Here is a 13,896-nt window from a genome sequence, read left to right as displayed (position 1 = left end):
GCACGCAAGCATTAGACTCAAAAAGCCATCAATGTCACTTAAGTATATTCAGGTTTAAACTGGCAACATGTGGGAATCAATCATGTGATAATTTTATTACATTGACACGTGTATTTTTGAGTTCATTTTGACTAACAGGAATGTCCTTGCAAAGTCTTCTGATGTATCGATCCATACTCTTTATTTCGACTCCTTGATAGATTCCGAGAAATGACAATAGTATCCTAAGAGATAATTCCGTGATTCGATAGATATTCCGTACTACAGAGATAGACCAATGTTCACTCTAGACTCCTTTCCGTTCTCTTTGATTCCTTCCTTGAGCACGTTTTTTAACTGTCAATCACGAGACTCGACTCAGACCTCGCAGGTCAAAATCGGCCCTAGTCCCTAGCTTATTTACAACACACTCCCCCCTGATTGACGGAGTCCATTATAAGGCGAGACAAACTTTAACTATGACTCTTAAATTCAGTTCAGTGTTCAAATTGGTTCAGACAGTTCATGCAACAGTAACTGTTGGGATGTCTTCATCCCTGACCATCTGAATGTTCCATCCGCTGTTTGGCTGTACAGCTTCCGCATTAGCTGTGACTTCGTCAAGTTCATTAACTTCAAGAGGGTAGAGCTTCTGAATCGGACGTTTCAGAAGAGTCTTGCTGAGAGAATTGTCCACTGTCACCACTTCTGCTGTGCGCGCGACGTTGTCTCGTCCCCGTAATAGTTTCTCTACTTTCCCCAGTCTCCACTGCTGTCTAGGTTTCTTGTCTGCATAGATGTGAACAATGTCTCCTACTTGAATGGCTCTTCTCGGCTCTCCTCCCTTAAGTTTCTGGTACTCACGGATCCCAGTCAGATATTCTTCCTTCCATCGGTTTCTGAAGTGGGCGAGGAGATTGTTCAAATATCTTTCTCGCCTGGCCAACGTGTTCATAGGTGCAGTGACAACAGGGGACTGGTCTAACAGTCGACGGCCAATCACAAGATGAGAAGGAGTGAGAGGACCTTCTGATAACTCATCGTAGACATAGGTTAAGGGCCTGGAATTTAAAACTCCTTCAGTTTCAATCAAGACTGTTTCCAGTTCTTCATAACTCAACTTTGCGTTTCCAAGCACTTTCTTGAGACACCGCTTTACTAGTTTGACGCAGATTTCAAAGAAACCTCCCCACCAACTGGCTGTGGGCACATTGAATTTCCAGTCAATGTTCAGATTAAAAACAAACTTCTTCACTTTTCCATCCTTGAAGGTTTTCCCATTGTCTGAAATGAACAAGTTTGGTAATCCTCTTCTAAAGAAGAATCGCTTAAGCACTCTTAAGAACGAGGAAGCGGTGAGGTCTGGAACAAGTTCAACGTGAATAGCTCTTGTACTGGCACACGTGAAAAGAGCAATGTAACATTTGAACATCTCTCCTTTGGACTCGTAGATATTCTTTACATACAGGGGACCAGCAAAGTCCACTCCAACTTTGGAAAATGCCAGATCATCTGAAACTCGAAATGAAGGTAGAGGTGGAGCGGGTGGAGTACTGTAGGCTCTTCCTAGGATCTTCTTGCATGTGACACACTTCGAGAGTACATCCTTGACCGCTTGACGACCTTTGATAATCCAGAATTGGGCTCGGATTTCAGTAAGAGTTTCTCTAACACCATTGTGTTTCACGTTCCCATGAGCTTGCATTATCACCAACTTTGTGAAGTGCTGTTTCCTTGGTAACAGGATGGGAAATTTAGCTGAATACGGTAATGAAGAATTCTGGATCCTTCCCTTGCACCGTAGAACTCCTTGTTCATCCTTGAAGACTGCTAATTGTTCCCATGTAGAGCTAGACTTCTCCCTTTCTTCAAGTTTAGTTTGGACCTCTTTGTACCAGAGATGCTTAGCTGCATTCATGTCCTCCATGCTGATATCATGTGTTTCTGTCTTCTTTCTGAGTCTTTGGAGGAATTTCAGCACAAGAGCGGTCACTCTGAGAAGTTTGCTGAGACTGCTAAATCTTTCTGGTTGAATAACTTCTGAGATGCTCTGAGAACTTTGCACTGATACTGTCATAACTCTTGAGATTTCAGATGAACTTTCTTTCTTTAATTCACTTAGAGCTTCTTCTGGGACTGCTGTTCCACTTGCTGGACAGTTGGGTAAGCTTGGCCAGTCAAACTCTTCCTCCTTTAGAAATGGTGCTCCCTTCCACCAAAGTTCGCTGGATGCGATGATGGAACTCTTAGCTCCTTGTGATGCTATGTCAGCTGGATTAAGCTCAGATGGGCAGTATCTCCAATGTTCCTTCTTCCAAAGACTTCGGATCTTGTGAACACGATTTTGCACAAACTGCTTAAACTGCTTAGACTCTCCATTGATCCACCACCACACAATTTGAGAGTCTGTCCAATTAAACACTGCATCTACCTTCACAGTGTGGACCAGTGCCTCATACACAACTGTCATCAGATTTGCTAACGTTAACGCAGCCATCAACTCCAGTCGAGGAATTGTTTCTCCATTTAAGGGGGCAACTCGGGTCTTCGATGCTAGCAGATGTGAAGAGCAGACATTAGAGGTTGTCACCTTGATGTAAACATTTGCTCCAAATGCGTATTTGCTGGCATCTGCAAATCCATGGAGTTGGATAGATTTAATGTCTCCCACTTCTACTTCATCCAGAATACAACGGGGAACTGCAATACTCGAGACTCTCTCCATGTCTTCAAATAATTCCTTCCAACGTGATGTGAGATCTTCTGACAGGGCTTCGTCCCAATCAATCTTTAACCGGCAAATCTCTTGAAACATGCACTTCAGTGGCAAAAAAACTGGTGACAACAGGCCTAGTGGGTCATAGAATTGAGCAGTAGTGCTCAACAGTTTCCGTTTTGTTAGAGTTCCTTCCAAGGCTTGTCCAGAAAAGGCAGTAAGATCAAACTTGAGGTTGTCTTCTATTCGATCCCACGGAACACCCATCACCTTGATCAGGGTTTCTTCATTCACAGTATTGTTTGAAGAACCATCTTCAACCACATTAGACTTTGATACAAGAGTTACTTCAGGAAATGGTTTAGGCGTTGCTGATATTGTTGCTTCCTCTTTCTTGATCAGCTCCGTTAACTCTTGACTGTTTGATGCCCACTTCCTCATGTTAAAGCCTCCTTCTCCGAAGCGCAACTTCAATTTCCGGTAAAGTTCAAAGCTGTCCTTTACCGTGTCCTTCCCAGACGCAAAATCATCAACATACAAGGCTCTGACAACAGTGTCTACAAAACTTGGATCAATGTTCTCATACTTTGATAAGTGATTCCTTAGTGTCACATTCAGAATGAATGGAGAGCATACAAGGCCGAACACAAGCCGTGTGAATCTCAGTGTGATCACTTCCGGATTTGAAGAGTTGATGTCATCTATCCACAAGAACCTCAACAAATCTCTCTCCACAGGATTAATTTCAATGTTCAGGAAAGCCTTCTCCAAATCTCCGATCAGAGCTACTTTGTGTAAACGGAATCTCACCAAGATATCAAAAATCAATGGAGTTAAGGCAGGGCCTGGCAGGAGACAATCATTCAAACTTGTTTCGGTTCGAGACTTTGCACTAGCATCATAGACTACTCGCAGTTTGGTTGTGGTTCTATCTTCTTTCACCACTTCTTTGTGAGGAATGTAATGAACAGTTTCAGGAAGGCATTGTTCTTCATGTCTCTTGTCAATCATTTCAACTACACCTGAGCTCAATTGTTCCTTGATTACATTGTCATACTGCTGTAAGATGTCTGGCTTAGCTTTCAATCTCTTCAAGGAAGATGCGAGACGGTTTTGTGCCAACAAGTAGTTATCTGGAATAACAGGATGTTCTTCCTTAAATGGGAGAGACACTTCATAGCGGACCCCGTTAAACTTCACCTTGGTCAGATAATCTCCAAGAAATTCTTCTTCTTCTTTAACTCCAAGAGTGTCATAGTCCCAGAACTTGCTCAGTTCATTTTTGAGGGAATCATTCTTTGAGACAAAATCTTCCTCGACCACCCTACACTCCGTCTTCATTACATGTGACATGTTAACACTTGAGGGACTTTGGCATGAATTTGCGACATTTACAGAACCACTCAACACATACCCCAATCTTGTGCGAATTGCAACAGGGTCATGAATCTCCCCCCGTACCACATGGTTTTGAACGACTGACCAGTAATAATCTGCTCCAATTAATATGTCCACTTCAAGTTCCTCATCCCCTTGTGAATAATCAGCTAGAGGTAAACCTTGCAGATGTGGGTAACACTGCTGTGCAACTTCAATCGTTTGGTTTGCAATAGGGCCACAAATCAAATCAACTTCATAGGCATTAACAAACACTGTCAAATTGTCTTGACATTCCAATGCAAACTGAACAACGTCACATTTCTTCAATGATGCTTCACTATTTCCAAACGTTTTAATTAGGACTGTTTCAGTTGCAATCGGCGATAGGCCTAATTTGCTCCTTAATCGCGTGTTTATGTAAGACTTCTGAGAACAAGAATCGAGCAGGATTTTCACATTACAGGAACTTTCTCCATTAGGATTTTTGACAATCGCTCTAGCCGTTTGCAACAAAACACAGTTGTTCTTAACATCTTGAGTGAAATACAAATTTGTAGTCACAGTTTGTTCCTGATTGTTGCCTCTCGCTTGTCCGGCTGGAGAAGGTTGACCTGGATATTCTTGGACGTTGCACAATGCTAAATGATGTTTCCCGCCACAACAGTAACATCGAGCCTGACAATCACGACTCAAATGACCACTCCTCAGACAACCAAAACATTTCCCTTTTCGACGGAGAATTTTCTTTCTTGCTTCGGGGTCGGTTACAACAGCACATCTGGTTGAAGGATGTGGTCCATTACAGAAAGTACACCACGTATCCTTGTTTAGCGGCGGTCCTTCGTTGCTTGAAAATAGAGTTGACGATGTGGGGAGTCTTCTGTTTTGACCAGGACGAAATCCAAGTCCAAACCCATGTTTTTCCTTTGACCTTTCTTGCTCGGTCACCGGTCCCAAAGCACACCTCTCGCGAATTCGTAATTCTTCTGTGAACGACTTCATGATAGTATCAAGGTCCCATTCATCGGATGCCTCTCGACTCAGGATAAGACGTAATTCTTGCGGAATCTTTCCCATAATTACAGGCGTCAAGAATGTTCCATATGTTTCGGTTGGAACGCGGATTCCTTGAAGGCTTCTAACTGCTGCCTCTGTTCTGTCCAAAAGTTGCCGCAATTGCTTTAGATCGTTTCCATCGTTTACCCTTGAAAGTTGCATCAACAATTCGATATGCTTCGAAATGATGACTTGTTTGCTTCCGAAGCGCTTGTTCAACAACTCAACCGCATGGCTGTAATTCGAGCTTGTCAGCGTTAATCCAGAAATTGTTTGAGCTGCGGGACCTTCTAGGAGTGATTTCAGATACTGAAACTTGTCCACATCATTCAAGCTGGTGTTTTTGTCAATGGCCGATTCAAACGATTCCCAGAAGGGATGCCAATAGATAGGATTGCCGGAAAATTTCTTCAACTCAAGTTTAGGCAGCTTTGCATGAGTCGCAATGTTTGTTGACCCGCTTGAATGTGTCCCTGACGTTTGAAGGCTTGAATTATTAGACGATTGCGAATCCAAAATCGCTCCTTGCCCTTCCTGACTTTTTCCCTCGTTTGTTTTCGCATCAATAGCTGTTTCTAGGTCGACTATACAGGCTTGAATTGCACTTTGGAAGTCACAACTTTCACTCACGGTTTCTTCGATCTTCGAGTCGTCTACCAAATCGACAATTTTGTTATCCAATGTCTTTAGCTCCGACAATTTATCCTGTAACGTACAACGCAGGGATTTGAACTTCTTCAGAGCATTAGGCTCTTCCGGCTTGTCTATTTGATCTTTTGCTTCGTGAATGGTTTTCCTGACGAACACGCGGTGACTTTCACGAACCTTTACCTTCTTCTTCAATTTCTTCTTCAGTTCCGACATTGTTCGAAGCTTGTTTTCACAGTTCCTTTCCTGTCCCGGTTCTTCTCCCGGGTCTCAGCACCAGAATGTTGTATCGATCCATACTCTTTATTTCGACTCCTTGATAGATTCCGAGAAATGACAATAGTATCCTAAGAGATAATTCCGTGATTCGATAGATATTCAGTACTACAGAGATAGACCAATGTTCACTCTAGACTCCTTTCCGTTCTCTTTGATTCCTTCCTTGAGCACGTTTTTTAACTGTCAATCACGAGACTCGACTCAGACCTCGCAGGTCAAAATCGGCCCTAGTCCCTAGCTTATTTACAACATCTTCCAAGTAACCTGTAAATAGAAACAAAACAAACAAAAAACTATTATTTTGCTGTAATTGCTATTTTCCAGCATGCAGACTGTATGTTAAAATTAAATGGCCCTTTTCAGTGTGTGAAAACTAGCTGCTTTTATGTTGGGCCAGTGGATCCAATATTTTTTTCCACTTGCTACTGTAGATAGCCAAATGACATTTATGGATTTTCATTTTGTGTTGTAGTTGTTTCGAAAGAAACATGTAGCTTCGGGTAAGCTTATAATGGTTTCACCTTGCCCAGTCTACCTAGGTCAGGCAAGGAAGAAATCAATTTTCTTTGCACCCTTCCTTTCATTAATTATTGCAGAAAAATGTCATATTATTTTAATAAACTTGGACCCTAAAACTGAATTTTGTAATCTGTTCATTTCAAAGCATTACATCACTGAAATCTATGTTTGGTATTCTTGTAGAGCAAGTTGCCAACAAAAACTAAGCTGAAGTTTATTTAAATCGAAATTTACAGCTACTGCTTGGCTAATTTTAATATGAGTTAAAAAAAACTTGGGTCTTGACAAAGTGCGAGCCAACAAGTCATGAGAGCCATTCCACTATATACAAATAGCACATTGGTTGGCCTAAAAAGCTCCCTGGTTAGCCTAAGCAGTACTCCAGTTAGCCTGAGTAAAGTTAGCTGAGGTGGCTTCAGGTTATGCTATTTATTGGAGTTAGGTATTTTGGCTTGTATGGCACTTATGTGTCATGAAACATACGAGCCATGGAAGATTCCGGTTAGCCTATATAGTACTCTGGCTAGCCTTAAAAGCACTTGGTTGCCAAACTGAAAGGGTACATCATGTTGCTTGCAGTTAGCTTTATATTGGGATTAGGGTTTTCTGGCTTGCTTAAGTTTAAGGCCTCGCGATTTTTTACATTGCTACTTTAAAATGCTACTGTAGGTCATCCAACAACTGAAAATACAGGCCTTAAAAACAAACAGATTTTTTGTAAAGTAGACAAATGTCTGGTCAAAAAGCAGATCTTAAATGCCTCAGGCAATGAATGTGTGTAGAGAGAAGGAAGGGAATTGCCAGAATTGACTGTCACATAACTATGTGTAAAACTAAGAGATCAACAATTACCTGAACTCCATAGTTTAACTCACTGACCAGTAATCCAGAATGTCCTGTCAAAACATTAGGCATTCTATTAGTCCCTGACCTGTAAACCACAAAATGCAAAGGAAACGTAAATCTAGAAGAACAAATTTTAAGTTAAGAAATGGTCTCATTTATTAAACATACCCAAAAAGGCATTCCAAAACGCGAGTAGTACTGTTTAATTAAATTCTAGATTAGCTACCAGGTTGACTGCAAGTAGTCTCTAGTCTTACTTAAAAAAAGAGATCACACTGAGCTGAAATTTTTCTTCCAATTTCAAGGGTATCACATAAAATCTTCCTGACGTAATTTTTCTTTGCGGTCTAAAATGGCCACTTGGTCAATATTTTCAGGAACATTTCCTCATGTATAAATAATGAAAGGATGCGAGTCTTATTAATTTGTAAAAACAGTAGCTTAAAATTCAGATAACGCACGAACATACATGTAAAAAAAAGTTGTATGCCTCGACGAAATGACTGCCATTTAATACTATCGCCTTGTTCTCTCCATCTATTTTTTTACGCCTAGCCAGGCTTTAATTCCAGTAAGCTAAGTTGATAATCATGATAAACGTCGAAGACATAAGCTTTAACCAGTCTAAAAAAATCATTGTTCAATGAGAAACGCTCACCTCAGCCTCAGGTCCCTGTTAGTTTCTGTTGTCGCACGTTTCTACTCATTCCATGTTCTTCTTAATCCGAAATACAAATAAAGGAGGTTTCCCCACGTTTGGGGACTCGTTTTGATCGCGTCAAGAAGGAAAAACATCGACAAAACTGTCCTCTATAACTCAAAATTTTGTCGCATAGTCACCATTTTGAAAATGCTCTTCATGAGCCCACAATACGGACCGCGGGGAATCCGCTGGGGTGACCACCAGCTGGGGGAGGGGGAGGGGCAGCTATTTAACTTCTCCCCAGGCCCACTCCTTACGTCTGGAAGAAATTACATTCAACCTCGCGAAAAGCAATTGAAATGAGAAAAAACTGACAACGCTATTATAAAGAGCATACACGCCTCCCTTTGGCAAAATTTTCTTTTATTCCTACCGCAAATTGTCGTTGAGAAGGAAGCCAACAAACTTTTCAGTTGTATTTTATACTGCCGTCCTTTTTAAGGAAAAAGTAATAATGGCCATTTTTAAAAACACTATTTAAAAAGCTACAACTTGGCGTAAAAAAATCTTAAGAGAGAGATACAGGTAAAGTTTTCAAGTGAATTTAAAACTGCGGTCCGTTTTGGTCACGTGACCAATGACGTCATAACAATAAAAGTGATAAAAATATACTTAACATATAAATATCTACCAACATGTAATTTTTTGCTTCCTCATATTTAATGCAACGCCAGATACGCACTTGTACCCAGACTCCCACTTTTTGAAAATTGTACATAGCCCCCTTAATTTTTTATATTTTTTTCGGTACCCGGGCAGTCTGAAATGCCTCACACCAATGTGCTTCAAACTGCAATGACTGCTTTTTCAGTAACAAAATATCTTTGTCACAGTGAGCAAAAACGAACTTCAGGGCAATGTCACGTGACTAATGACGTCATCGTCCTATGACTTATACAAGAAGTAGTTTATGGTGAAAGTTATTTCTATACGATGTACTACTCCTGCTGATTTCAAACTGACCAAGTTATTTGGCATTGACGATTTTTCAGTTGCAAAGGAGTTTGGGAAGGTTTTATTATAATTATATATTGTTTTTATAATTATTATTATTATTATTATTTTTATTATTATTATCTAGAGCCAGGATTACAAGAGAGGATTTCGTCATTCTGTAGAAAAGTGACTGTCCTTAACACATGCCGACTTTGTTTTCAGTTGAATGTAATTTAATGTTACAGGGTTGACAATATTGTTATCCGTAAAGAGACAGACATAAACCTAAGAGTTTGAGATGGATCACATATAGCGGATGTCAAACAAGCTAAATTATTTACAATGCAGGAGTTTTAAGATTTGCCTCACTCACTTTGGCCAATACTCTTTGAACTGCTTCAGAGTGAAAACATTTCCAAGGTCTCTATGGGCGATACCGTAAAATGTCTCAAGATTATCTGTCACAGCTGCACGCCAATGCTCTGGAAACCCAAAGACATCAATTTGCACCCTCCTTTGTTCTTGACTCTCTATATTAGTAGTGACTTCTATGACAGTCTCCCTGGAAAACCAACAGATGTTCTGCAAGTAAAAGTAATAAACAGTAAAAAAGGCCAAACAATGATAAACCACGCAATGCAAATGGATTATAAAATGATATGCAAAAAGGGTTTCAAAATTACCTTTTCTCACAAATGCTGTCCCTGACATGTTCTTTGTGTAAGCAGCTGCATCTGCCTAGTAGCTATGCGACGCTCTCATTGAAGGCCATTCCTTGTCAGATTCTAGAAGGTCTTTGTGCAGGTCTACAAACTGTACAAGAGCAGCATCATTTTTTTATTTGACCAAATGTTGTGCTTCCTTCTCGCTTACTCAAAATGGCGGCGCTTTCGACTCTGTACGTCGAGATCAAATTTACTTGCCGAGATCCGCACGAGATCCACATTTCATCGAGAAAGAAACATCGCACTGATGAAAGGCGAGGAAAAACATGTGGCCAGAGCAATCCATGTGGCTGTAGGTCTACAAAATCGAACAAGATCCAGCAACGAAAAAGTGGTCCCAAAACATGTTGACAACCAGAGCGAGAGATATTTTGGGACCACTTTGAAGTAAGCGATTAAATCACGGCTAAGGTAAGGAATTTTTAAAAAGAAATGCTATTGGTTTAAAAATGTGACATTTATTTCAATGAATATACAACGGCTTTCCTGTATTCTGATTGGCTGTATTTTCTATGGCATGGTATAAATATATAAATATAAGCTCATACATATATAACCATAAAATGAAGTGAAATAAGACATCCTTTTAAAACATATTGTTGGGCAACTTACATGTAGCTGGATGTTCTAATGGGTCTACCAAATCTGCGAGCCAGCGAGCCACGCGAGCCACAGTGCGAGTCATGCGAGCCAAGCGAGCCATGCGAGCCATGTCTGTACGCCATTTGTGAGCGATTCCCTCTTTCTTCAATTGGTCGGGAAGGTCGTCGCTTATTCCACCAGCAAAAGTCCTGCACCTCAGTGGAGTTTTACCTGCGACTTTCGCTTTAAGCCGCCATCTTGTAAACAGAGTTGATGCTGGGTACGAATAAACGGTACCACGGTACCTCGCTCGCTCCCAGGGTCCTCTCTCTTTCCCTGTTGCTGGCGGCCGAAGTATGAAATACTCTACAGTGTTCCTCGTGATGGCTCAATTGGGCGATGCTTTCCTTTTTCATTTTTTCTTTGTTGTTATTTCTTTCTTATTTTTTTTTCTATTAAAATCGCTTGATATCCGCCAAAAATATTGAAAACAATTTCGATAAAATTTAATAACATTTAACATGAGAATGAAACTTACAACTCCACCGGTACCGCTCCGCTACTCGAATGGGTATCCTATGACAGCTGTCACTCATTGCTATTCACGTGAAAAATCATTCAAGAAAAAAAGAGAACAGCGCAATTCAGTTCGAACTTCGTGTATTTGCGACAAGAATGGTAAGTAAATCGCGTAATTTTAACAGGTTTGCTCTTTAGTGAATCAAATTTACCAGACCTCTGACAGTACGCTGACTGTCGCATGTGGTTGCCTCTTTCTTCAGACGAGTGTTTCTTCAAAACTCGCCACTAGCTATAGAGTGGCGAGTAAGATAGCTCCTCCACCTCCACCTCCACGCTAATTACCTGCACCCCTACTCTCGGTAATTTTGCACTCTCCCCAGTTTTCTCTCGCATTTAGGAGGCAAGATAGCGGCACGGAAAATCAAGGACTGTGATCAGTCCGATTCCGATCCTTTTTTCATGTCTTTTTACTTGAAAAATGTAAATGTAAGAAATAAAAATTCTTCACATTTATACTGTGGCTCGCTTGACTCGCATGGCTCGCATGGCTCACATGGCTCGCATGGCTCGCATGACTCGCATGACTCGCACCAGGCTCGCATGGCTCGCTGGCTCGCATGGCTCGCTGGCTCGCAGATTTATAAAACTCTGTTCTAATTAACTATTGAAGTAATAAATCCTTGAACAGCAAAAAAATTTGTCTGAAGAGATTATATAGTTTTCACCAGAAACTGCAAAAACTGTGGAGATAATGAATGGTTTTTCTTCAGGCATGGGATGAATTTGGATTTCCAATTAGTTTAAAAAGAAATTCTGCTTTATTAGGGAGGAGCTTAAATTGTTTTTCTTTCTTCCTTTACAGGGACTGTTACATAGCAATACTGCAACAACTAACTTACTGACTAGCAGACTGATGAGTGGAATGTTACAAGAGCTTAAGTTGTTTACATGTCAGGTTCCTAAAAAGCCATTTTGTAAGTATAAATGTACAAACATGAATTTGACACATTCAGGTTCATTAATTTGACAGCCACTAACGAGTGTGTCCAGCATTTGGAAGGTTCAATTTCACATTTCTGGCCAGATTACGCTGGCGTTTTCTGTTTGATGTAGTCTTCCTTAAGGTCAGCTGATGTTTTCCATTAGTTGCCTTTTCCTTTATTCCTTTCAAAGATAGCTTTCGACCACTTGGTTGTGGCGCTGATGTTTTTATCTTGGACTTTCGTCTTGATATTGAAGTTGGCTGTACCCTGATTCTGGCCCTACTGTTGTGAAGAATGGGCAGTTTAAGTCCATGTTGATCTTTACCAAAGTTTACAAATGCTGTTGCAAGTGCAGCAACAGGTGCATGACCTCTTGCCTTTGATATTATCTTTCTGTAAACTTCTAAGTATTTCATATAGCAAGTCCGAAAATTCTTATCAGTTGTTTTGAGCTTCAGTTCAATGTCATCTTGCATCTGTCTGTGAAGTCTCAGTATGTCGTCTATTTTAATATCAGCTTCTACCCCAGACTCTTTGTCAGATGATTGGCTGCTGGAAATGTCATCTTTGGTTGGAGGGATAGCAGAATCTACATCCATGGGGATAACATAGTCGTTACTGTTCATGTCAGAAACAGCATGTTGATTTTGATGGAGATGAACAAATTTTTGTAACTGTAGCTCTCTGTGATCTCCAATAGCAAGTTTTGCAAGACTGAACCTTTCCTCTGGTCTCTGAGGGATGAAGTTAATTCCAGCGATACCATATTTTAGCGCCACTGCAGCTTGATGTGCACAGGGGTTGCCATTGCTCCCCAACGGACAAGAACACATTCCAGTTCTACAGTCCACTTCATAGTTGAGCTCTGAATTGGTTCTACTTGGTACAATAAATTTCAAAGAGTCATGACTGCTTTGTTTGATAGCACTGAGTTGGACTGTTCAACCTGTAGCACCAAAAAACCTTGGAGCCAGATGAAGATTTTGAGTTTTGCCGAAGGCAAGGGCAAGTAATGTTCTTTGAAAGTACATTTCAAGGTCTTCTGTGATAAATTTAAATAGTTCAATCAGGTTGTATGCTCTCATTCTGTGCAAAATCACACTCTTAAATATGTTTATCATTGATTCAGTATAGTTGTCATTGTTATTTCCTCTGGTTATTAGTTTCTGTCTATGACAGAGAGCCCATTCCTCCTGCCTCTTTTTTCAGGTATTCCTGATAATTGGAATACTTTAAAGTAAGCTTGTCAGTTAATGCAGCTTTTGCTGCTGATTTAAATTCTTTTTGTGAGGCTGCGAAAACAAGCTTCTGAAAATGTCCCATTAGATGTTGGCGATCTTCTTTGCTAATATTGTTGTTGGAGTTAAAAAGCCAACGCCAGACAGCTTGTAGGAAGTGAAAAGTACAAAGTAGTAGTAGAGAGTCTTTCAAAGTGTCTGATAGAGCTCCTCTTTGTCCAGAGTCATCGTCGGTCATAAATATCTGTGGACCTGTTTTGGGCCCTCTACCACCAAGGGCATGGGGTGGCAAAACATTTTGTAGATTTTCTAAACACTGATTTGTGACATATTGTGATTGCCCAGATGTGATCCACACACCCAGAGGAAGTGCACCAACAGGGTGATGGGTACACATGAAATAGACAGGGTTGTTGAATCTGTCAAGGCTTCCTGAAGCATCAAGGAAGGCCATTTCTCCTGCTTGTCTAAGTTGGTGCACTCTGCTCATGAGGGGTGTGCATATGGCAACAATCAAAGGCTGTTCAGAGTTTTCAGATTGTTCGAAGGTCTGCAGAAAACATTTTCCTCCTTTGGTAGCATTCTTATTATTGTAATCTTCTATAGTTTTTGCAAGAGTGTTAAACATGCTCTGACCATTTGGGGCCCCCTTTCTGTCTAGTTGTCATTTTCCATACATGTAGTTCACATCAGTCAGTGATGGGCAGTACTTTCGATCTGCCAAGAGCATGATGGAAATTGAGTCTTGCATGAGTTTTGTCTCATGGTGGTGGAATGCTTCAGA

At 40.7% G+C, this 13,896-nt stretch overlaps 1 protein-coding gene across 1 annotated transcript in view; it reads right to left on the bottom strand.

Annotated features, from left to right (window-relative positions):
- Positions 1-502: 502 nt before the first annotated feature.
- The window catches only part of LOC144648406 (uncharacterized), a 167,449-nt gene continuing 154,055 nt past the window's right edge, over positions 503-13,896 (bottom strand). Inside the window, exon 2 of the mRNA XM_078507975.1 lies at positions 503-6,285. Coding sequence (XP_078364101.1) covers positions 503-5,995 — 5,493 coding nt within the window. The 5' untranslated portion in view covers positions 5,996-6,285. The remainder of the gene's footprint in view (positions 6,286-13,896) is intronic.

The sequence above is a fragment of the Oculina patagonica genome, chromosome 4 (assembly GCF_052425735.1).
Source record: "Oculina patagonica isolate OP01 chromosome 4, crgOcupat, whole genome shotgun sequence".
Taxonomy (NCBI): Eukaryota; Metazoa; Cnidaria; class Anthozoa; order Scleractinia; family Oculinidae; genus Oculina; species Oculina patagonica.
This window is presented reverse-complemented; position numbering and strand designations above follow the sequence as displayed.